Source organism: Homalodisca vitripennis, chromosome 4 (genome assembly GCF_021130785.1).
Source record: "Homalodisca vitripennis isolate AUS2020 chromosome 4, UT_GWSS_2.1, whole genome shotgun sequence".
Lineage (NCBI taxonomy): Eukaryota > Metazoa > Arthropoda > Insecta > Hemiptera > Cicadellidae > Homalodisca > Homalodisca vitripennis.
The window spans coordinates 181,335,860-181,362,265 of NC_060210.1; the positions used below are offsets into that span (position 1 = coordinate 181,335,860).

At 31.8% G+C, this 26,406-nt stretch overlaps 1 protein-coding gene across 11 annotated transcripts in view; it reads right to left on the minus strand.

Moving 5' to 3' along the window:
* The window catches only part of LOC124360721 (protein transport protein Sec16B), a 130,264-nt gene that overhangs the window by 90,393 nt on the left and 13,465 nt on the right, over window positions 1-26,406 (minus strand). For all 11 annotated transcript variants that reach the window (XR_006922270.1, XR_006922271.1, XR_006922272.1 and 8 more), the window contains exons 3-6: window positions 20,436-21,425; window positions 11,549-11,690; window positions 9,424-10,111; window positions 7,529-7,668 (exon numbers count right to left, since the gene is read on the minus strand). Coding sequence is in view for 8 of the 11 variants with exons in the window: in XM_046814560.1 (XP_046670516.1) it covers window positions 7,529-7,668; window positions 9,424-10,111; window positions 11,549-11,690; window positions 20,436-21,425 (1,960 nt within the window). In the remaining 3 variants the exon portion in view is untranslated. The remainder of the gene's footprint in view (window positions 1-7,528; window positions 7,669-9,423; window positions 10,112-11,548; window positions 11,691-20,435; window positions 21,426-26,406) is intronic.

Below are 26,406 nucleotides of genomic sequence, written 5' to 3' on the forward strand. Positions count from 1 at the left end.
GATACTGTTATCAGGAGTTCCTAGCCAGTGGGATGAATGGAACCTACATAATGTGTGTGTGTGTGTATGTGTGTAAATATTTATACAGAAAAATAAAAACCATTATTTACTTTTTTTTAAACTCAATGTTAACATATTTTTAAATGAGAAAAATTAGTGCTCTCCCATTAACAAAACTTTTTTAAATACATATTCACCACTTTTTCCTAGGTCTCTTTTCTATCATTGCACACCTCTTTTCTAGCTAGGCTCTTCTATCAACATAGTACCTGATTGTACTAATTGGTAAAATGTGAAAAATATATATTTTTAATTCAAAATTTCTAGATGTAACTTTTTTAATTACCTCATTAATGTTTTAATACAACTTGAATCTTAATCTTAGTTCTGACATTTGAGAACTCTATTAGAGTTGGATTATAATTTTCTTGAACTAAATACACTCAATCTCACTTGTTTGATTGTTAATGAATTCTAATTTCTAATTATGAAGATATTGCCAAAGCTGAGATGTGTTGACGCAATCAACAAACACATTGATCAGTGTGAATTTTGCTACTTTCTCTTGAAGAGTTTGTTTTCACTTTTTGTTTAGTGTTTTAGTTAGTATGACAAAAACTAATGAGAATTGTGATGAAAACATATATTACTGTTTTAGACTAACCATTTCTAAGTTAGATTTTGATTAGTTCTATTATTCTCAGAAACTATTTTGAATGGCTCAACGATTGGAGTAAGAACCGAATTACAAAATGTATACTTAAAAGACAGCCAAGAAAAGCAAACTAATAAAGACAATTTTTTTACTATCTAAAATATTTACATTAGATTTTAGGCAATGTAATATAAATTTGTCTATTGCAATAGCCCTCATGATGGAATGTCTGGAATATTGTTTACAATTTTTCTGATCATGACCCAAAACCACCATAATCCGAAAATGGCTGTATGAGTGTGTGTGCGCACAAGCATGTGTGTGTGTGTGTGTGTGTGTATATATATATATATATTTATTTATTTATTGTGTGTATGTATATATATATATATATATATATATATATACAATGTTTATTAAAATTAAATTCGGTTATTGCCATTTGTACAAATTTAATTAATGTAAATAAGAGTCATTTGACAGATATTTGGTCTTCCAATCGTATGTTAATTTAGTTAACATATGTGACAGAAATCGGCCAAATACAAAATAATTTAGTCGTAAAAAGTAAGGACTCTGTGGTGTAGTGGTAGCACTCACCTGGCAAGCAGTGGCGTGCGGTGGTCATGTAAGTGGGTGAAGCAGAGGTACTGTAAGAGGGGAGGGGGAGTCCTGAGGGTTCCCCCAAGCCGAAGGGGGGAGAATTTTTTCATATATTTAGACTATAAGCGTACATTTCTACATACATTTCAATGCAATTGAAGTGTAAGAAATCATAGAAATATCACATGTATAGTAAATATTAGGTTAAATTTATATAAAAAAGGTAGAATTTAAATTAAAAACCTTTTTATGAATAATTTTATATTTATAAAACTGCTTTTCAGTAAAATTTGAGTTATTATTTCTGCATACTTTTCAATGTAATAAGATAGGCAAGTTGATAAATGTACAACTTATGCACATTTATACTGTTGGCGAGAGAAAAGAAGAGACCTGGCCCGTACCGGCGCACAGATGTGTACTAGTGTGTTGCCGCGCGGTAATTTCAGGCGCTTCGCCCCACAGCCAACCCTGCGAATTGTTTATCCTAGCAATGGAACAGTGAAACAATAATGGAATTACGAAACAAGGCGCGGCAACATACTAGTAGTAACGCCTGTAAATTTCAGATAGGCCAGAATCCAGGTCTCTTCTTTTCTCTCGCCATCAGTACAAACAAGTAGCTTTTAAATAAGATTTATTTTTATGAATTATGATAACATTGATTATGATGTTTTATGTTAAATTATGTGATTAACCAAAACATGCTTATATTAGTACAGTTCAAGAGATGTATTTGTATAAAAAATAGCAATGAAAAATTACAAATGTACATAAAATGTTAAACATTAACACTATAACTCAATCAATAATAGGTTACTTAAAGCAGACACTTAAAGAGTTGAAAACACGTAATTCTTTATAGGCCAACTAATGGAAATTGAACTCCATTCTTCTGCCCTTAACAGCAAATGTATTTACTACTTCATGAAAAAACTTTCCTTTGATTTTACTTCTGCCAGCAATTCACATTCAACTTAGGATATGAGGCCTAAGTGAGAGAGTCTCTGTTGACCAGTGGTATGTCTCGAATAAGTCTTTATCCTTTTCAGTACAGAAAAGGACTGTTCGACAGAGTCCGTAGTTGCAGGTATCGTGTAAATTAAACTTACCAACAAATTAATTTGTGGAAAAGCTGATCTGAGGATAAGGTTGGTGTCAAATAATTTGCTCAGATCTTTCAGTGGGTTTCCTTTAAACTCTTCATTGAAATAGAACACTAGTAGTTCAACCGAACATGGTCGACAAACTTGCCATATGCATCCAGCAAGCTTTTGAAAACTGTTTCCGGAAATGCATCATAATGCTTCAAAAACATTTCTGTTGCAAGTAGTTGCAAAAAGTCCAACTTTGAATAGTCTTCAAAGCATGATTGGAAATGTCCTTTCCATCTATATTATCAAAGATTTCACAGTACACCCTTTTGTAGTTGGTTTGCCTCCTCTTTGTAGGTGGTCTAACCTCCTCCTCATAATTTTTGTCACAGTCACCATGAAGTTTGACAATGCTTTGATGAGTACTGTCAATTTTCTTCCTACAGTACACTATATCACTTGATGAGAGCAAAGATTTTGTCAAATACACAAAGGAAAAGAACAAACTGAAAGTCTTCCCATACCAAAAGACACCCATTCACTGGAGCCAAGATGTAATCTCAATTCCTTTTGGATGTTCAAGCATTGTGTTGAAAACCTCGCAAAGTTGAACTCTATTGACGAGTAGTTCCAGCGTGTAGGGCATACATTAGACAATCTCCTTTTCATTAATTCATCTAGAAACAGCACGTTTTGGCGATCTTGAAAAAAATGCTGCAATTCCATTAAGTGTACTGAAAAATATCTTGCAATCAGGAATCTCACTAACACTTTGACTTAGTCAACAGCCAACCTTTCGACTATCTCAAAGTGTTAGTGAGATTGGCTGTCAACTCACTAACAAAAAGTGCTTCTGGATATACCTCTTTAATTCTGGCTTGTACTTCAGATACACATCCAGACATGTACTGGCGCCATCATACGTTTGAGTAACAAGTTTTGCATTGCTTTCTAAATTATTTAAATATCAATAATAAGCTTTGCAATAGCAGCAGCATGATTGTCAGAGCTTATGTCACTAAAACCTAAAAAACGTTATAACTTGCACATTATAAATATTTCAAAATACGATAAGAGAATTGAGCTTTGTTTGAAACATCTCTTGTTTCATCAACCAACACAGTCATACATAAAAAGTGCTTTCTTCAATTCTTCCCTTATTGATAACAGAAGAGACGATCCCACAGCTTCAATCAAATCATTTTGAATGTGATTTGAAAGTTCTTTAAAAAACATGTTTTTGGAGTTCGAAAAAACATGTCAACAATTGATGCTATCACAAGCCTTGTAGATGCGATAGTAAAGGGTTAAAAAACATGTTTATGGAGTTCGAAAAAACATGTCAACAATTGATGCTATCACAAGCCTTGTAGATGCGATAGTGAAGGGTTTTGAGGGTGGTAGCTCACAATTGGTGTATTTATCGATCTTTCCGAAGGCATTTGATTGTGTTCACCATGCTACTCTTTTGCAAAAACTGGAATCGTATGGGGTACGTGGTCTGCTACTGAAGTGGTTGAAATTGTATCTCAGTGACAGATATCAGTTTGTAGAAATTTCCAATGTTCAGTCACAGAGAGTTCCTTTGAATCAGGAGGTCCCCCAGGGATCTATCCTTGGACTTGTACTGTTCTTAGTTTATGTGAACGATCTTGGACTATCAATTCAGAATGGAAAGATAGTCCAATATGCGGATGACACGACTCTCTGCGTCAGAGCAAATTCAAATACCACTCTGGAAATAGAAACTTTTGTTGAACTGAATTCTTGTATTCAGTATTTCTCGGACTTAAATCTTAAAACAAATAATACAAAAACGAATTATATAAGTTTTTGTCTCCGTCAACAAGTTAACGAAATTCGACCCATTGCCATGGTAGAGGACACCCTTTTATAGGAAGTGGAATCCATTCCATTTTTAGGAATATATCTCGATAGAGGGTTAACTTGGACAGATCATGTTGAGCATATATGTGCAAGGGTTGCTTCAAGCGTTTTTGCCCTGAGGAATTTGGGACAGGTTTGCTCTTTTGACGTTCTAAGGATGGCCTATTTTGGCCTTTTATATCCCCATTTGACCTACGGCATACGCCTTTGGGGTGGATGTGCCAGGATCAGATTCAACAGAGTTTTCAGGCTTCAGAAAAAAGTCATTAGAATCATGTGCAAATTGAATCCTAGAGAGTCGTGCCGCGATGCTTTCAGGGAGCATGGTTTTCTGACTTTACCCTGCCTCTATATCTTGGATGTAGCTCTGTATTGCCGATTCCGATGTGAGTTAGTGCGTGGCAGGGACGTCCACAGGTATGATACTAGAGGTGGGGACAGCTACAGGATGCAACATCATAGAACACTGGCATCTGAACAACTTCCTTCACAAGCTGGTGTCAGATTAATTAATAATCTCCCTGAGAGCATAAAAAATGTCAAAAATGTCAATGTGTCTGAAGTGTTTTACTCTGTAGATGAGTTCATGTTACGCCGCTGGGACCACTAATTTTTCGTAACTTAGTACCGATACTGAAGCCATGTATGAATGAGAGGGAGAATGTAATTTAATGTATGTATGCGAGCAGTGAATGAATCTTAGAATAGCAAATTGCAGGATTTTTATCTTTATTTATTGACGTTTGCAAATACAATGTAAAATTGTTTGAAAGCAATAAAAATATGACTGATTGACATTAGCGTTTTCTAGGTGTTCTGCTAAAAGAGGATCGCAACCTGCTATGTATTTCAAAAGTTCAGTGTAATTACCTCAATTAACAATTTTTCAGTCTCATCGTGACCTCAAAACGTTAATTCTTGTTTACCCAAAAACATACAGCATTGATCAGACTTTTAAGAATATCTCTATTTTTCTTTACCTTTTGATTGTGAAGAGAGATGTCCGTCTTTAACTAGTCATCTAATGCAGTTTCTTTTCTGCTCTGGCCAAATGATGCAACACTCAAAGACGATTGCAAATGATTCACTGAAATTTCATGTCTGTGTTGGCAATTGATTACCAAGTTCCCTAAATGGGTGAATCCACCTTTGGTCCAGCTAGTATTCTGATCTTTACTAAATAATAAACAATCCCAACAAAAAATAGTACTCAAATCTATGCTACCAGCCAACCAGTCACATTTTTTGTGAGTTTGATTGAAAATGTGGGGTAACTTATCACTTATTTACTATGTTTGGTAAGTCTGGAGTAGGCCTTCCAAGTTTTATTATTTCCTTTTCTTCTTCAAAGAGTCTAGATGAGAAGGGTACATGTATAAGGCGTTTAATAATACACTCAGCCTCCACTATCATGAAGAAACAAGACACAGTGGTGCTATTCTTTTATTTTAAATCCACAAAATGGTAAAATGACACTATATATAACTTGTAGTTTCCTTTTCCAATAAAGCTAATAACAGCGACATCGACAACATTATACAACATACAACACAGAAAGATGTGTGCGAGTGGTCTATAACATAAGCCTGGACAGGGCTAGGCTTGCAGACAGGTTCGGGTCATGCGGTAAGCATTCGGCCCTTTGGCAAAACTCGGAAGACACGTTTGGCAGTAGTTGGGATCACTTGTATGTCTCCGTAAAGATAAGCTAGCTTCCCTGGCCACTTGTTAAAACCAGCTACCGCTCCCGCTCCCCACAGCCCCCTAACCATGAACCCTATGCGCGCGCATCACAGCCTCACTTCAGACGCGGAGCAAGAGCGGAAGAACAATATAAAAAAATTGTGTTTTTAGAGCAAGTCAGGTTTATTTCTAGTAGCATTGTTACCAGCTATAGGTACAAAATATTTAAAAAAAATTAATTGTATCCACCTAATGAAGCAGTGCTTGTACGTAGCTTGGTTCAATTCATTAGCCATTCCTAATCAATAAAAAGTTTCAAGATGGCGGTCATTCGCATTTGGGCAATAATTTGATCTCAAATATTTCACAAAACTATTTTGTGAATTACTATTTTAGGAGTATTTCACAAAATAAATCAAATGATACTTTTCCTAACATTTTTAAGTAATTACAAGAAACCACATTTATTCTTATGTATTTTTCAATTAGAAGATAGATAAGAACAAAATTTAGGTACAAGTTATATACGTTTACAAACAATTTCGGATTAATTTTAACTAAATCAAGTTCATGTTTTACAAAGAAATTTATATGGTTATCATAATTTTTGTATTGTAAGGTTTCAAGATTATGGACTTCCGTTTGAAAGTGTTAAGATTATATTAACATGCTAACATCAAGGGTTATTTTCCCAACAGGGTTGTGTGAATCAAACATCTAAACTAATAATGCATTTTTAGTTTCACATTTCAAGATGACGAACTCATAAGAAATCTACCTTTCCGACTGAGCCAGAAGAGATATTTGCCTTGCTAAATTATTTTACTAAAACCATTTTTTTTATTAACTTGTATTTTTTTATTTTGAGGCAACTAATTAAAACTATAACTCCTAGTATACAAATACACACGTAACATGATAAATATAAAACTTTTAAGCTTGGAATCAACGTCATTCAATTTAATAATCTGTATTATAACAATCAGTATGAATTTATTGAATGTACCATACAACTAAGTTGCCTTCAGCGAAACCCATGCAACTTAGTTGTTCATGAAGGTCATGGGTGATTTACTCTTAGCATAGACTGTACTACCTGGACTAAATGAGACTTTTTTTTCATACCACAAAATACCCTGACTAAGTGCAGTTTCACCAAAGTTCTCTTGCGCAAAAAGCAGTCTAATATCAACCAGCAAGCATGCAAGCTGTTTAACTCTACATAACCAAAACATACTTCTGAATATAGCGAACTAATTGAGAACTACAATAACAAAACAAGGCTGCAAGTAATTACTACTATTATGGCATTTCAAGGGTTATATGATATACCAGAGCTATAATTTAAAGCGGTTTGACTACCTCCTTAAATCTTGGAACAGATAGTGGCAACTGTAATCCTAAATAATAACTATATTGAAATTAATTACAAGACAACACTATTAAATACTAAATACAGTGTGGAATAATAAAAATGTAGTAAACAAATATAAAGTAACAAAGTAAATATCTATGGAAGCAGAATATATATTTTTAATAACTTATTAATTCTCTAGAAAAATGTCCATATCTGAAATCCAAAAGTCACATAAAATGTTGAACCAACCTGTCCCGTGTTCTGAATCGGTATTAGCTTCTGAATTCAGCTGTCCCAGTACTAACCGATGCAGACCTAATGGTGGTTGTGCAGCAGACTCAACAGTTCCATTCCTCTGTCCCATCATGTGTCGAGTCAAGTCTTGACCACTATATCAAACAGTGCAAATATCACATACACACTAAAATTCACATTATTTTATAAACCACTTAAGATCTAAATGTACAATTTTTAGGGCACAACAGAGTGCATATGTAAAGCGGTTTTATTCTATGTAGCTTCTACAAATATTTCTGTTTAATCAGGCTACATTTATATTTTAAGTGGGATACAAAGCTAGTTTAATGTTGTATATAATTTATTGAATAATAATGCTTAGTATTTACACTCCAAAAATATAAATGTGCACACTGTGTTATGTTTAAACAGGGAATTTTATGTGGAAATTACATTAGCAACATCACTGTGTGCCATTCTCAACAAGAACATTTGCTTCAAGAGTTTCATTGTGAATGTTGTTTATACTGTTTTCTTACTGGTAAGTAATAGCTAATACTTTTTTTTTAATTCTTATTGAGTTTTAATTTTAATAAACTATATCAACATCTTCATTTTGAAATGTTTGAAGATGTGTTTTTTTACAATGCTAACTATTTATTCATAAGATGACAAAATACATTTCAGAACGTTTTTACTTCTCTGCAAAACACTTTTTACAGACATATATTTACATTTTTTATAAGATTTTGTTTGTAGCAAGAACAATTTTTTATTTGAAAAAAAAAAACTCATTAAGATCCAAAAATAATGCTTACTGGAATGTACTAAACAAGAAAATAACAAAGAGTGTATAATTTACTACAATAATTAACAATATATGAGAGGGTACCATTTCAACACAGCCTACAAAGACGCCACTATGAGAAAACTAAAGTGTACAAGTGGTTTTCTCGGTTTCAAAATGGCGACTTGTCCATTGATGACAAGCCTTGTTTCAGATGTACATCAATAGCCAGAACAGATGAAAATATTCAGAAAAATGTGCTTTCAGACCGTCAACAGACTATTTATCAAATGTCCGAGATTATTGGGTTGTCTTGGAGCTTGGTTCAGCAAACTTTATCTCAAGATTTGGGAATGAAGTCTCTGCCAAGTGTGTGCCTTGCATTCTGACTGACAATCAAAAAGAACGTCGAACTCCGTGTTAAGATTTTAAAAACAACTTGAAACCATACTGGCTGTGTTCAACATTAAAACTTTTTCAATGGCATTTTTATCCACAGGAAACAAAATTTCACAGCTGCACGCTGTACAATCAAACTTACTATCATAAAAAAAAGGAAATTAGCACAAAAATCCAGGCAGCACTGAAATGGTGAATGAGTTGTGCTACCAACACCCAGTGGCAGAAGTTTGTACTGCACAAACCTCCTCCCACAACAGAGCTATTCCGGGAACTTTAGGTTACCCCTCGTACTTATGTTTAAACGGTTATGTGCACAGTAATGTCTCCCATTATAGGTTTTTTTTTTTAACTGCCACATCAAGGGTTAAAGTTTGAGTTCAATGCACTATAACATAAAAATTATTTACATCTCTTATTTTAAGTACAAATCAAAGCTCTTACTAGTTTTTAACTCACACTAAACCAAAAACTGTACTGAAATCCACTATTCATGAATTAATCCTGATTTTTTGTATTTTTGGATAAGATGTTTATTTATTTACTGTCATTCACGTAGTTTATATTAAAATATACATAATTTCGATTATTTTTGACCAAATAATCAAACCTAGAGTCCTAAAGTTAGTTCACTTTTTTTAAATAAATTTGTATTTACATTTTCAATTTCTTATCAACATCTACAAACAGAAAAAGTATTAAGCAGAAACATTTCACTTACCCAGGTAAGGAGTTGTCTGTACTGTCCACGATTCCTGCACCGGTGACAAGTCTCTCAGGTTGAGTCTCTGACTGGATAGGATTTATGACAGGTGGCACAGTCATCCCAGGTATCATCCGTTCAGAGCTATTCCGCCTCTCATCATCCATCGATAAACTCTGACTCCTTGAGTCATCTGACATTCCTCCAGGTACCATTCTCTCGTCATCTGGTATCTCCTCAGGAAAACTGATCTCATGTTCTGACAAACCACCAGGTATCATTCGCTCCATATCATTTGTGTTAACATTGTTTTCATCATCGCTTAACTGACCTGGAATCATCCTAACACCTATTGGAGGATCATTCTCAACTTGTCCTGGAACCAAACGTTGCATTTCTCCTTGTGGTTCTTGGTGATTGGAAAATCTCTGTAGCAACTGTGAGTCTTGAGATTGGTGTCCAGGAACTAAACGGTGAGAAGAATTTAATGGGATTTCTTCATTATTTTGCTGTCCCGGTACCAATCGTTCAAGACTAGAAGGTTCTGGAGAGGCACTGGGAGTCAGTTGACCTGGTACTAGACGAACAAATCCACTATTATTCTGAGGTGTGCTTGGTGGTTGACCTAAGACGGATCTCTGAGATATCGATTCCGTTCCTTGACCCGTTACCAATCTGTGTAAACCTGGAGGTGGCAACGGTTCCCCTGAAACAAAATAATGCTATTTCTCTACATCTAATAATTACATAGCAATTTAAATATAAACTTTACCAATTCATTTTTATATTTCTTCTTCAAAACTTGTAGAATACTTAAAATAAATAACTGACAGTCAAAAGCATACAAATTATTGGTATAGATTGGGTTTCAAAGTAATGAAAATCTCCTCGTCCAGAGTATGTCCAATTCATACATCTCAAATCACAACAGTGGAATAAAATTAATAGCAATTAAAATTGTAACAAACGAAACAAATAAATATTAAACAGGTAAAAATTATAACAGGTTTAACTTATGTATTTTTATTAGCTCTGCATATCTGTGTATACAGAGAGTGCACTACCTTATTTTTATAATTTATATTTTTTCAAATTCATTAAAATAGGACAAAGCAAAAGGATAACAAGACTGCTATGGATATATTTCATCACTATCTTACATAAAATCTGAAAAAGCCATTTTTAAAACTGGGATTTGCTATCTTTTACGGGTAATATAACATCAGAAAAAGTACATACAGATACAAACATTCACACATGTAGCCTCCTGATAAATTTGGGAAAAAGTTTATGAGCAGATTTATCTCAAATTGACAGTGTTTAAAAATATTGTATAGAAAATACAATATTACCAAAACTACTATTTAAAATTCACTACTAATATCATCAGAAAATGTCAGTACAATACTTTTTTAATGTTCGCTCTCTCTCTCTCTCTCTATATATATATATACTAGTTTTTGCACGCAAGTTCATGAGTTTGGCATCTGTATGAGCACTTCTGGTTCAAGTGAATTATATTTCTGGTGCTAATATTGAGTTTTTACATACATATATATATGTATGTAATTTCAATAAACATTGAATCACAAAAAGGACTTTCTTCACCAGGATTCAGTCATGTTTAAAACCAATTTTTTCCAAATATTTAAAATTTACAATACTTATTATAAGTATTAAAAATTCATACTAATATGTTTTGCAAGTAAATGACATATATTCTGGTAGCCCATTTTATCATATACAAAAACACACGTTAAGATATGATTTTTAGTTCCTAAAATACAGCCATTTACCCAATATTCTGCAAATCCCATTAAAATACTATATTTCTGGGTAACTTCTTGTAATATAGACTGGTCTCTAAAGGGTTAAATGATGAGTACAGTACTATCAGTTTTAAAACTTTGTGACACCATGTATATGTACTTATTCAAAATACAACTCATAGTGTTCTATCTGAATTTTTCTAAAAAAACTGAAGCATTAGCTTATAGATTAAAATTTAAATATTACAAAATACACAAACAGTAAAATACTATAGTGGTACATAAAACACTGTATATAAATTAGCACATAAAATCTGTTCATTATCCTAAAAGAGAGAGAGAAAGACTTTAATTTACGTTTCGGTTATAGATACCTTCATCATTATTATCAGTTTCAGGAGGTACTTCTTCTGTTTCATTGGAATCAACCAGCTGCCCTGTCTCCAGATACTGATTTCTGTCCAACTCGCAGCGTGGTGCCACCTCTTGGTTCTCCCACCCGGGAGAACTGTTCCACTAAACACAGCAACAACTCTTTAATATGAACAAGTTCCCGTTATGAAACTAACTAAAAAAAGTATTGCCAAAGATAATAGGATTACAGAATTTTGTCATTGTTGTATGTTACAATAACAGAAACAATGTTTCACTATTCCTCTCCAGAAATCGTATCAAAACATAAGTATTTGACAAGTATTCAAAACGCCAGATAACAGTTCTTAAAATGTAAGATAAATGATTTAGTTTAAATTACAGGCAAATATGATGTTATTTATTTATTATTTGTATTGATTTATTACACAAGATAGATACACATTGTTACATGCACAAATAACCAAAAGGGTAAACACCCCCAAAACTGAATAACAACTTGACAATATTATCTTAAATAAGGATGTTCATTATTCTTTGTAATTCTTGCTTTAAAAAAAAAACATAATAATTCAAAATTAACTGAGATTTCTAACAATTTATTTATGGACAAAAAGCAAACCAGCAGTACAAAGGGAGGAATTCACCAACTTAAATACTTACTTTAGTTCCAATTCAAATTTATAAGAAAATTTAAGGTACAAAAAGAAAAGCATAAACAGGATTATGTAAAACAAATATGAAGATTTGAAACAGTTAAATAATAAATATACAAATTATAAAAAAAAACAACGCAGTAAATTTACTATTTTTCAGCAAGCGATCAATATCAAATTGAAATACACGTACATGCACACACCAATACACAAATTAAATAGAATTACACCCAATCAATTCTTTCAACCCCAATTTTATATTTTAACTAAAGTTTTCTACTGCCATATTTTTTATTAAATCTAGGAATAATAGAAGGGGTGAGGCAAAGTTGCCATCATCAAATTTCACCAGCAGCTGCCGCACAACAATCGCATGGCGCATTGTCATAGAAAAGTTTCCAATTCCTCTCAATGGCTGAGCTTATAATAATAAATAACAGCCATTAGATTAAAAAATGCCTCAAAACATTCATATATTTTTTTTAACATTGTTTTTTACTGGCACACATGTTACGTAATTTTGCAGGCGTGTCAGTACTTGCTCATAAAATTCAGCATTTAAGGTCGTTCCAGTAGGCATGAATTCCTTGTGAACAATGCCATTTTGGTTGAAAAAAAAATAATCAAATGGTTTTGATTTTTATTTAGACATCCAAGCCTTTTTCGGACGCGGAAACTCTTGCATGTTTCATTCTGAAGTTTGACATTTTGTTTGCATGTCGTACTGGAACACACACTATATATCACTGGTAATAATGCAGTCGAGAAAATCTTCATTTTCCTGAACACAGTCCAAAATTTCTTGGAAAATTTCCACCTGCGACTGTTTTTGTTCCTCGCTCCAGCTTTTCTGTACCAGCTTCACACACACTTTCACATTGTAGAATGTCAAACGCTTTAGAAAAAACAATGAACGTTCTCAATATTTTATTTTTTAAATCCAGTTCATTATTTAGATGATTAGAGAAATCTTGCAGAAGTGTTTCAGTGCTTTTATTCTTTAGAAAGCCATACAGACAATAATCTATTATTTTAATATTTTCTCAGTAGGTAGTGAGATGTTTAGACACATAATGTTCCATTATTTTATCCACTAATGACAAGATCGATATAGTGCAATAGTTTTCAAAAAGGACATAGCTTCCTCCATTGTATATAGGTTTAAGTACAGCAGACTTAGATTTTACAAGGACTTTACTCTCCTCAAGGAATGAATTTATTATTTTTGAAATAATCACAGCAAAAGATTCAGAAAATGTTTTTACATGTTTACTTCTAATACCATCCGCATCCGAGACTTGAAAATCACATTTTTTACATCACGTGTGTTTGATTTTGGTATGGGGGTCTTCTGCTAGCTGTCTAGTGCATAACAAACTACATTTTTAGTGCTGAAATATTTAAATTTTTACTAGTTTCATTCATAAGTAAGTGCCAAATTTTAATTTTAACTAACAAGTGAAGTTTATTTTACCAAGTGGACTTGTAAATGTTTATTTTATTTTCACAGACAGTTGATTAATATAAGTAATTCAATACTCATAATTTTTTCTGTTTGAAACCACCTGTTTTGGAACACAGTTGTGAGGCTTAAATCTAACTGTGGAACAAAAAGAAGCTATATTTCTTGTTTACAAGTTTCTTCTAGTATGCAGATTTACATTTAAAATTCAATATTGGTACCCAGGAACAAAATTAAATACTGGTTTTATTATATGGCTTACTTGCTTGACTAGTGTAGCTGCTTCCTGTTGAATGTTGGAAACTTATACTCATTAACTTCAGTTGTTCATTTAACTGTTTAATCATTTGTTTAAAAATATGCAACAAAATTCCAACATGCAGATACTTAAAAATAATAATTCATAAATTATTTATTAATTAACTGATAATAATTTTAAAAGCACAATAAATTAGTTCTGATTGTGACACAGTGAACTTGAACTTGGCTGTGAACAACACTGTATCTTGACAGTTGCCAGTATCCAGTTCATTCATGTCTTCTGTCAGGGATAAACCTTCTTATATAACATGTCACTGATTGGAACATCTGAGTACAAGTAAACAAGAACAACCAAGGTCAAGCTAGTGGAACATAGCTGGCAGACAACCACTTGTTTACACTGGATTAATAATCAAATATCTTACCTATAAGAGAAACTCAGATTATTTATTTTTCACTTGATATATGGTGAATTGAGTAGCTATATGCCAGGTGTTAATGCTTTATAACCAAGATTATTTTGTATAATATAGGCAGATTTAAATTAACAAAATTAAATTAAATTAAATTAAACAGCATAAATTAAATTAACAAAACTTGGAAAAAATATTAAAAATGGATGCAAGTAAATTCCATGAAGGTGATTTTGTCTTTGCCAAAATAAGGGGCCATGCAGCCTGGCCTGCTATAATACAAACTGTTGAAAAAAAGGGAAATATGTCCATATTTCATGTTATGTTCTATAAAACTAAAGAAACGGGGTAATGTCGTTTAAGTGAATTGACTCATTATAGAGAAAGCAAACAACAATTTTCAAAGGGAAAAATTATGAATAACAAAGATTTTTGTTTAGCAATAAAAGAGATTGAGGAGGAAATCAATAAAAAACAAAAAATGAGAGTTTCTATAAGTAATAATAGTGCATCTATACGGTGCTCAACTCCTGTTCTCCAAAGCTCTATAAACCGATCTAATGTAAGAAGTGATGAAATAAATTTTGAAGATAAGGCTGTTAACACTCCTAGATATATGGATCTGAATTTTCAAGTAGAAGCTTTGACTGAAAAATGTATAAGCTTAGAACAAAGTATGATAGAAAAAGATGAAATAATTAGTTTGAAAACGAATGAAATATCTTCTATGCTACAAGAGGAACATAATACAAAAGACTTTCAAACCCAAATCCTAATACGGGAACTCAAAGAAACTAAAATAGAAAATGAAAACCTAAAAACTGTTATAGCTATGATGCAAAAGGATTATACTGACCTAGAAAACAAATTTAAAAATACAAGAGAAAATACACTTAAATGTTTAAACTGCTTTCCATGCTTAGATCAAGTCAGGACTAATTCTAATCTTTCAATGAATTGGCAAAAACCTACACATACATCAAAAGTTCAAATGGAAAAACATAGTTCCACAATTTATTGCCAAAACAGTTTTGAGGTTCTGTCTGAGGACAATAGTGAAGAGGAAGAAGAATTTAGCAACACTCCTGATACCATAAACTCCCTTAGTAAAAGAACCAAAAATGTAAGTAATACCAGGAAAGTAAACATATTGAAGAAAATCTCTGCACATACTCATGTATCTCTGGCTGCAAAATCCAAATTACTAATAATGGCTGATAGCCATGGGACAAATCTCAGTAATCTAGTGCAGCAAAAGACAAACTTAAATGTAACTGCAGTTGTGAGGCCAGGTGTAAAGATAAATGGGGTAATTAAAGAAGTAGAGGAACTTTCAAGTGGTTTCAATGAAGATGATTTTATTCTTGTAATGGAGGCACAAACAATGTTGAAAGCACTGGAAAAAAGCATATCTTGGAAGAGTTTGGAAGGTTAATGGAATGTACAAAGAAAACAAATCTCATTGTTGCGACCTTGCCTATGCGTCATGACAAGCCAGAATTAGACAGTAAAATTGATACAACAAATACGGAACTAACTACCAAGATTTCAAATATGGACACAAACATTAGACTACTAGAACTTCATCTATTACCACGTCATCTATATACCAACCATGGTATGCACTACAACAAAAGAGGAAAAAGAAAAATTGCTGAAGAAGTTTTGAGAACACTGCAATACTCTCGCTCCACTCTGACTGCAACTACGACTCCACAAGTTGTAAGTGAATCTCGGCCCTCCCATTCTCCTCCAAACACTGACTACCCTGCTGGAATTGGACTAGTGACCCCTTCAACTGCACCACGCATTCCTGCTATAATCTGTAGTCCTAATCTAGATAGTGATAAGAGTTTTTTAGAAAATGTAGAAACATCAATGAAGGAAATCTAATATCTGGAAAAAAGATAAACAGTAGTATAAAAATAAAGGATAATAAATGTCCCGCTATGCTACATTACAACATCCAAGGTGTTAAGAGCAAAATTGATGAACTAGAGTTGTTAATAACAAACTGTAAATATGATGTACAAATAATTTGCCTTAATGAACACAACATAAAAAATTCTAATCAAACTTTTTTAAATAAATTAAATGGTTTTAAATTAACTGATGAATTTTTTAGAAATAGATCTAGGGGAGGGTCTTGCATTCTAATTAAAAACCATTTACAGGGTACTCCTAGACCGGATCTCTCAATCCTAAATGAAGAGTTCATCTTTGAAGGATCATTTACAGAAATCAAATCTCTGAATTGTTTAATTGTGGCAATATACAGAACACCAGGCTACTCAATGACTAACCTCTTTATACATAAATTAAAACTTTTAATGCAAATACTTGAAAAGGACTCAAAAACAAAATTTGTAGCTATTGCTTCAGACTTTAATATTAATTTGTTACAAAATGATAAATTTTCAGAATCATTTCAGGATTTAGCAAAACAATTTGGATATAAGATAAATAATAGAGAACCAACTCGAATAACTGATACAACAATGAGTTGTATAGATAACATATTAACCAGTTTAAAATGGGGCAGTAGCAGTGTTCTCAACACAGATCCTGGCCTCTCAGACCATAATGTACTTATCGTTTCCTTACCATACTCAAACAATTCTCAAAATTATAAAAAACCAACAAAAATATCAGAATATATAATGGAGACAATTCATTTTGTTTCTTAATAAACTTAGACCGTGAAATGAATGAATTCCATTTCCTGGATTGTGTAGAAGCAAATTATAAGTGTTTTCTCCATAAATTTATATCTTGTATGAATGAGGCTTTTCCTTTAAAGACTGTTAAAGTAAATAATATGAAAAAAATAAAATGGATTACGGAAGGTATAAAAACGTCTGCTAAGAGAAAAAGAGAGTTACATGTCATAGCCAAAACAAACAAAGATCCAAAATTCCAAAACTATGTTAAGAACTACAAAAAGTGTTTTTAAAAAGTAGTAAACAAAGCAAAAATTATAGCAAATGAAAAGTTTATAATCAATGCAAAAAATAAGTCAAAAGCCACTTGGGCCATTGTGAAAAAAGAGCTAGGAGTACAATGTAGCAGGGATGACAAAATCATTTTAAGCATTAATGGCGATGAGATAAGAAACCCCCATGCACTTGCTGAACAGTTTAATGCCCATTTTGCTAACGTTGTTGATACGCTACATATACCAAAAACAGTACAAACACATAACATTGATGCTAGATCAGTAAACAAACTACCAGAATTAGATTTTCTTCATTTTGTATCAGTTACTGAGGTAGAAAAGATAATTCTTAGTTTAAACAATAGTAAGGCATGTGGCTGGGATGGCATACCCATATCTTTACTGAAACTTTCGTCCAAAATAATAAGCCCAATATTGACCAGGATAATAAACCAGTCATTCCTCTTAGGACATTTCCCAGATAAACTAAAGTTGTCTGAAATCATACCTGTATATAAAAAGAAAGACTCCCCTAAGGACATCTCAAACTATCGACCTATCTCTTTATTGAGCAACATTTCAAAAGTCTTTGAAAAGGCAGTACATTCTAGATTAACAAAATTTTTAGAAAGAAACAAATTAATATGTGATGAGCAGTATGGTTTCAGAAAGAACAGAAATACAGAGTTAGCTATGGTTTCGTTTGTAAATAGTGTTTCAACTTCCTTGGATCAGTCAAGGTATACCGCAGGTATATTTTGTGACTTATCAAAAGCCTTTGATTGCGTAAATCATAAATTGCTCCTCTCAAAATTATATCAAATTGGAATTAGGGGTCTAGCTTTGGATTATCTGCAATCATATCTAAATAACAGGAAACAAAGAACCATTATCAATGAGAATTCGCATAGAGTCACATCAGATTGGGAAAATATTCTGTATGGTGTCCCTCAAGGCTCTATTTTAGGGCCTACCCTTTTTCTTATATATATTAATAATTTACCAATCGACATACCAAACAAACAATTTATTTTATTTGCAGATGATACAAATGTTCTTATTACAGAAAAAAACTTTTTCAATATGGAGGAATCTATAACAAGAACTCTTCAGTTGTTAGAAAATTGGTTTAATTCTACTGGACTTCTGTTAAATCAAACTAAAACCAATATAATAAATTTCAGTAATAGCTTCTTAGAAAATTCTGGATTAAATCTAGTGGACTCTCACAAATTTTTAGGTATCAAAATTGACAAAAACTTAAATATTGGAAATGCCATGTAAACCACCTTGTAAACAAATTGAGTTCGTTCCGATTTGCAATGAAGATTTTAGTAGAATCCGTATCTATAAACACATGTAAAATTGTATACTTTGCATATATTCAGTCAATTCTTAAGTATGGTATAGTAATATGGGGATCATCTCCTGATTTTGAAAAAGTTTTCATGGCACAAAAAGCAGTGGTAAGAGCAATGATGGGAGCAAACTTCAGAGAAAGCTGCCGTCCTATATTTAAAAAAGCAAAAATACTTACACTGCCATGTTTATACATATTGGACATTTTAAATCTCGTCCACAAACATCCAAATATTTACAGTTCATACACAAACCAGCATACCTATAACACCAGACATAAGGATCTTTTGTTGTTTCCAATTCATAAAACTACCTTATTAGAGAAAAGTCCTTTATATATGGGTATTCGTGTGTACAATAGTTTGCCAACACCATTAAAACATCTTGGAGAAGCTCAATTTCATAAATGTATTAAAAAAAATATTATTGAAAAAAGCCTATTATAGTACAGATGAGATATTAAATGACAAGACAATTATATTTTAAATAAATAAATTTATTTAAACATCCCAGCACATGCACAAGCATAATAAGTGTGTATGTTGAATACTTCTGTCTTACTTTTAGGAAATTCCACTGTTTTACTTTTAAATTTAACATTTTATATTAAATTATGACAATGCACCTGTTTGTATTACAAATTGTAATAATGTTCAAATGTAATGTGCAATAAAGACTTTGACTTTGACTTTTGACTTTGTAAAGATTTTTATTGATTATATTTTCTTCATGGTTTAAAATATCGTAATTATTATTTGTATTGTCTAGCGATTTAATACTGCATTTGTGACTTATATTCTTTATACCCTGGGTAAACACCTTTGCAAATTAATTAGCAATCAATTCTATATTATCAACTTTGCCAACCACAAATTTATTAATAATGTTATCTATATTCAACTTTTATTTCTATCCATTACTTTATTAATTTCTTTCCAGGTTTCCTTAACATATTTTCTATTTATTTCCAAGTTTCTCTTGTGATCATTAATTTTTGCAAAATATGTGTCCTTGTTTACTTTATTTCTCAAAGTCTTACACTCTGCAACTAGTAAGAAACCACCAGGATTTTTCTTAGCTCTTTTAAATAGCCTATCATGTTTTATGATTGATGTGGTTATATTCCATACCATCCAAGGTATTTTTGGGTGGGGCTTCATCCTTTTATTTTCTAAGCACAAGCTTTTTCATAAATAAAATGTTAACTATTAATGAAACAACAATACATTTTACTATACGAAAAATTGTTATTAGACACAATGTTCCAATTGAAACTTACTAAATTAGTTTATATACTTTTTTAATTTAAATATAAATATTTATAATTACAGTTGGTTGTATATAGGTCAATACTCAGACCGGTTTTTCAAACAATTTTCCAAAGGCCCAGACCGAACCCTGTCACACATCTATTTAAAGGGACCATGTGGAGAGACGGCAGTGGTGGGACATGACGGGGCCCAGTCGAATATCTATTCCAGGGCCCGCCAAAGTACTGCAAAAGCAGCCCGCCACAGGAAATGAGTTAATGAGGTCAGAGTTGATTAAATCAGTTTTATTGAAATCTTGTTTGAGTTCATTCACATGCTTTATCCTATAAATAAACTAATATTTCTACTAAAAATTAAATTTTGAAGGTAAACACTTGTGACAAAAACGCAGTGGAATTTTAACATGTCTTGCTTGCTACTCTAAAAAAATGATTTTTTATGATAGATTTTTATACTATATTATGGAATAAAACAAGACAATAAAAGCAAGGTATATTTCTACACCTTACAATTACTAAATAAATGTGCTTACCATCTCAAGACTGTTTCCTGAAGTAATTTTCATTTGGCTCAGTTTATGAGGCAGATTTTGTAAATGTTCTTCATTATCTGGAACTGTTTCTTGATTATCAGGAATGCTTGTTTCATCCACTGCTCCCTGATTGTTGGCTTGGTTTACTTCTTGAGATTTTTGCGTCTCAGGTTCCTGTGAGGGTTCCGGTTGACTAACAGGTGCAGCAGCTCGTTCTGGAGGAGCAACTTCCACATTCTCAACTTCTATTGTGTTTACATTATTTGGGGTAGGATTATAGGCAGGCTCACCACTCGTAGGTGCCTGAATTGGTGTATTATTTAAGTAAGCATTTTGTTCATAATAATTGTAATGTTCCTGACTTGTGAACTGGTTGTGATCAAAATAGTTCCCACTTTGTTTTTGAGCAGACAATTGGTTATTCAGTTCAGGCTGATAGTATTGAGAGTTTTGATACAAATTTGGAGTAAGTGATGGAGGAGGTTGTTGAAAGTACGACACCGGCTCGGAGTGGGGTGGGGGTGGCTGGTGAAAGTAGGAAGCTGGAGTCGGACATCTGTTTATAGCATTTTGAGGAGGCAGTTGTTGGTACATATGATAATTTTGTGGAATATTTGGTTGTGGAAGCCTTCTGACCTCATTGGGAGGGTATATGGGAGATGATTGATGGTTCTGACCGACCAAATTTATGTTTTCAAAAAAATCTGATGCATTGGAAGTTTGGTTATAATGCTGTTGCCCAAATTGTACCACACCTCCTCTGCTGCTACCATTGTTAACCTTTTCTGGAATAAGGTCAGGTGTTCCACGTGCCTTGTTTTCTGGTTTACTTTGATGGTAAAGGGACGGGGGAGGATTAGGAATTACATTTGGTACAGGAATTGGAGCTTGATTCCAACCATTACCCCATTCATCTTGTTGAGCAGAGTTTTCTTCCCATCCCCAATCCCAAGGATCAGTACTCTGCCGCCCTGGCTTAGGTTTTGGAACCTGCAAAAGTGTATGGTAATTACATGTGTGCAAATTTATAAAGATGTGCATGCTAATATGTGGTGTGCTTCATGTGTACACATGCATATGCATGGACACAAATTCTATAAATTTATTAAGTTAATACTATGTTTATAAATCTAAGAATACCTTTTAGTTATAACTCAGTGCAAAAACGAAATTTCTTTCTTTTTCCTAAATATGCTTCCAAAAATGGTTTTTTCTTATTATTATCTTATTAAATTAGCATATCTATTTTAATAAATATTTCCATCCAAAAAATATCCTTAACTTTGGAACATTTTTGAACCCAAATCTACTTGTGTGATATGTTTAATAACATTAACTAAGGATATTTTGCAAGGATTTCAAAATTATTCCCCTCCTCACTAAATTGGGAAATAAAGGCAACACAATTTTAAATGGGATGGTATATCATAAACTATCTTAAATTAAATATCTTGATGAAAAAAATCAACACAAAAAATCCAATATCTAACAATCAACACTGATAGAGTAAAATTGTAACTTCAATAGGATACCATTTTGGTTGGAGCCGGTTTAGAGATCTCTAAATTTCAACTTGAAAAAGAGGGGTCATACAATGTGACTGTTGGGTAAAAACCTATTACCTCTACAATCGCGTAATTTTAAGTGAAAAAGATAAAAATCTTAAGTAAATATTTTAAAATACAAAACTAGATTATTGCAGAAGGAAATTTCTATTTTTGGCGCTTTTTATATTTTCCTTAATAATAGATATATAAGAACTCAGTGTTGAGTCCTTATGGAATTTGACATTGAGAAAACACTTTTATTTAATAGACGTCCATTCTGATTTAGATAACACACTAAACTGTAAATCTAAAATCTTTAATTTAAACATTTTCCTTTGTTTCTAGGATATTTTATATATTTGTAAACAGGAAAGGAGATTTATTCACATTAAGAGCAATTCTGTTCGTTCAAAGTGAATAAATAGAAAATAATGCTCTGCTCAAAAAGCTTTTTATTTATTTTAAACCTTTATATTTAAACCTTAACATCAACATATTCAACATTTTTTAACTAGGCAATTGGCTTTGGATATAGTTCTTAAAGAGTTGAAACCAGACATAATAGTACTAAGTTAACATAAACTAAAACTTGATTAAATTAAATTTGTTAAAATTAATAACTACTCTGTTATAAATCATTATTGTTGTCAAACATGTGGTGGTATGATTTATGGCAGTAATTCTTACCAAATTAACAGAGTTGTTATACCTAGAATTAATAGTTTATGTGTAGATAAAGAGTTTGAATGCTGTATTGTTTCCTGCCGAGCATTTGACTTTTCTTTTGTACTGGTTGGGTTGTATAGAACACCAGGATTATTTTTTATGATGGTCCCTTCTTAGATAAACTTGATACTGTTTAACAATTTTAACTGAAACTTATGACAATGTTATTTTGTTAAGTGATGTTAACATAAATGTATTGCAATGTTCTAAAAGTCACGTAGATTATGTAATATTTTAAGGCAACACAACATGAAATATCTAGTGAATTTTCCGACTAGAGCTGGACTCAGAAATGTGTAAGTGTAATTGATAATATTATTACTAATCTACCAGGGAAGTAATTGATAATTGAAGGTATACTAACTGAGCTCTCTGATCATGACGCACAACTTTTAAAAGTTGAAATATGTAGTAAAAAAGGCAACATGCAAAACTTTAAATCAGATACACAAAGTTTTCTAGTAAAAATGTTGGAATCTTTAAAAATAGTTTTATAAAAAACACTAAATGCAATGTTTTTTAAAAAAGAAAAAAAAACAAATTATAAACTTAAGGCAAACCATCAGATTAATTAGATACAACACAAAATAAGCTATTAAAATATATGAAAAAATTATACTAAAAAATTAAACAACAAAAAAGAATATATTGAAAATAAAATTAAAAATTCCGAAAACAATTGTAAATCTACCCAAAAAATAATAAATAATAATATAAAAAATTAGTAGAATATTAATAAGAAAATTAAATGGATATCTGAAGGCCATGAATACCCCGAACCAGAGGATATTTGTGAAATTTTTAATAATTATTTTATTAACATTGTTGATAAAGAAGTAATACCAAACTTATCAACAAGCATCACAATTAATGCTAGTTATTCTAATAATTTTAATGGCAGTTTTAAAAGTAAAGGGTTCTACACTAAACTAGTAGGCGAGGAAGAATTGAACCAAATTATAATGTCAAATCTGTTACAACTGTTGGGACACATTTCATTGAGACCATAGTAGACAACATGTATAAAAGGAATCAGACGAATGGTATTTTTATGGATCTTACTAAAGCATTTGATAGTGTATCAAAGTATCATAGAAATTTTAAAGAATATTGGTATTAAAAATGTTTCTTTAAATTGGCTGGCTTCTTATATTTCAAAAAGACCAAATTATGTTGACTTGCCATTTATAACTTCAACAAATTTAATCACACATACAAAATCTTCTTTACAAATAACATGCCATGGTGTGCCACAGGGTTCCAGCCTAGGACCTATTCTTTTCCTGGCTTATTTGTTGGGTTTACCAAATGTTTTGACAGAGCAAACTGTGTTTATATGCAGATGACTTAATTTAATAGTTACTGGTAAAAACTTGAATGAAATATAAATTGTAGCTAAAACGGAGCTCATGCATATCAATAATTATTCTTGTAGTAAAGATTTATTACTAAATTTTAACTAAACTCAATTACTTTCTTTCTGCACAAAACAAAATAGGAATGAACCCATGCCACATATAACAATAGACAATGTACAAATTTCTCAGTTTAAAAAATCAAATTTCTAGGATTACTTTTGGATAGGAACCTAACTTGGGATGAGCACATTTTGGCTTTGCAAAAAAAGATCTCTTTCGGATTATTTCCTCTTAAATCCATCTCCTAATATTACTCAATAGAAATTCAGAAAACCATTTACTACACCCACATACATTCTCATATAACCTTTGGTGTTGCGTTGTATGGGGCCACTAGTAATAAAAATCTGCAAGCATTCTGCAACTTCAAAGAAAGGCAATTAGAAAAATACTAAATTTAAAGGACCGGGATTCTGTGTCTATTGATTCTGTGTAAAATACTATTTTTCTAAATTGGGAATTTGAACTGTTTATGGAATGTATATACTTGAAACAGTAATGATAGTCAGATCAAATGTTTACAAATTACCTTGATTAGGGTCAAGTCACGACTACTTTACTCGAAATAGAAACCAAGTTTGGCAGATATAAAGTTTATAAATAAAATTCGAAAAGACTTGCTCAGTATAGAAAAACATTTATTGTTAAAAAAACCCCTTAAAATATGTTTTACTAATAATGTTTTATATTCATTTGAAGATTATATGGCAATATAAAAATATTTGAAATAAAATATGACTAATGCTGTTCATTACTTGTATGATTTTAAATGTAATTGTACAAATTATATGAATAAAGTTGTTTTGAATTAGTTACTAAACGGTTACGCAAAACAAAAAAGTTGACTGCCATATTGGAAAATGACAAAAGTTTTGGAAAGGTTTAAAATAAATATTTTTAAATGTCTCTAAAAACAAGGAAAGGTTTCCCATTTAAAGTTTGCTGTTAGATTTATAGTTTGTAAGATGACAATGGTGACCCATTCAAAAATGATACACTATGGACCTGATCAGATCCAGTGAGTGACCTTTGAGCACTTCCTGACCAGCACCACCATTATCTAACTGTACAGTGATTCAGCTTTGAATGTTGTTTTTATTTATTTAAAATAATTGTTAGTACATGTTTATTAAACAACAATATAATCACTTAGTGCAACCCGGGTTTATGCAGAGGTTGCTGCCCATCTATACTTTTAAAACTAATATTCTTTTAGCTACTATATATCATACACCAGTTTTGAACTTTGATTGTTTCCTACCATTATTTGACACTTTTGCTAATTTCTTGTATAAAAAGTCCCCTTCCAGCCATGTTGTTATTTCAGGAAATTATAATAATGATATTTTGAAAGATAATTTAGATGCTTAAAGTTTCATCAATCTCTTACCATCTTTTCATTTATACTGTTTAAATAGTTAATTAATAAGAAATGAAGCTTGTTCAAATAAAGTTGATAGCAGTATGTTGAAAAATAATATAAGTCATCGAGCTTCATATCTCTGATTGCTCTGGTGTTTGGGCAGTCTTCCATAATATTTTGGACAGCAACTTTAATAAACAAACAAGTTTTTTTTATTTGGATTTTCTTATAGTAAAAAAAGTAATTGGGCTCTATTCAACAAATTTATTGAAAATTTCACAAAATTATGAATACACTGTTGAATGTTAATAGTCAAATGTTCAAAATAAAATATTGTGGCATTTTTTAGAAATATAACAAATAGCACAATTTTTAAAACTGTGTCTTAAAAACAGTTCATTATTTTACACAAAATATAAAGTTCAGGGAAAATTTTTAAAAATTAACAAACACACAAGTAAAACTGTCAATTATGCATTGTAAAAGTTATCTAGTTCTTCAAGTAGGATAATGTCTACAAAAATACCCATAAACTTAACAGCAATTAAAAAGTAAACACTTGGATTACAAACCCTTTTTGCATTTTCTGCACATAAATGTTGATTTCTTCTCTTCCCACCAGCTTTCTGCTGGCTCCACTACAATTACAATAGTTTTCCTAGGTCAGCCACATTTGGTCTAGACTATTGTTCTAAAAGCCCCTGTCTTATATTCTACTGTAATAAACTCTTATACTAATATACTATATATGGTGTTTATGTAAAACCATATGTTTATAAATAAGAGAATGTATTTAAATAAATAAAATAATTTTTTCAGAATTTTTAATGATTATTTTTGTGACGCCGCTTTATGCAAAGTTTTTATACGTATGTAGGATTATAGGACTTTGGCACTAAAACGGTTATAGAGAATAA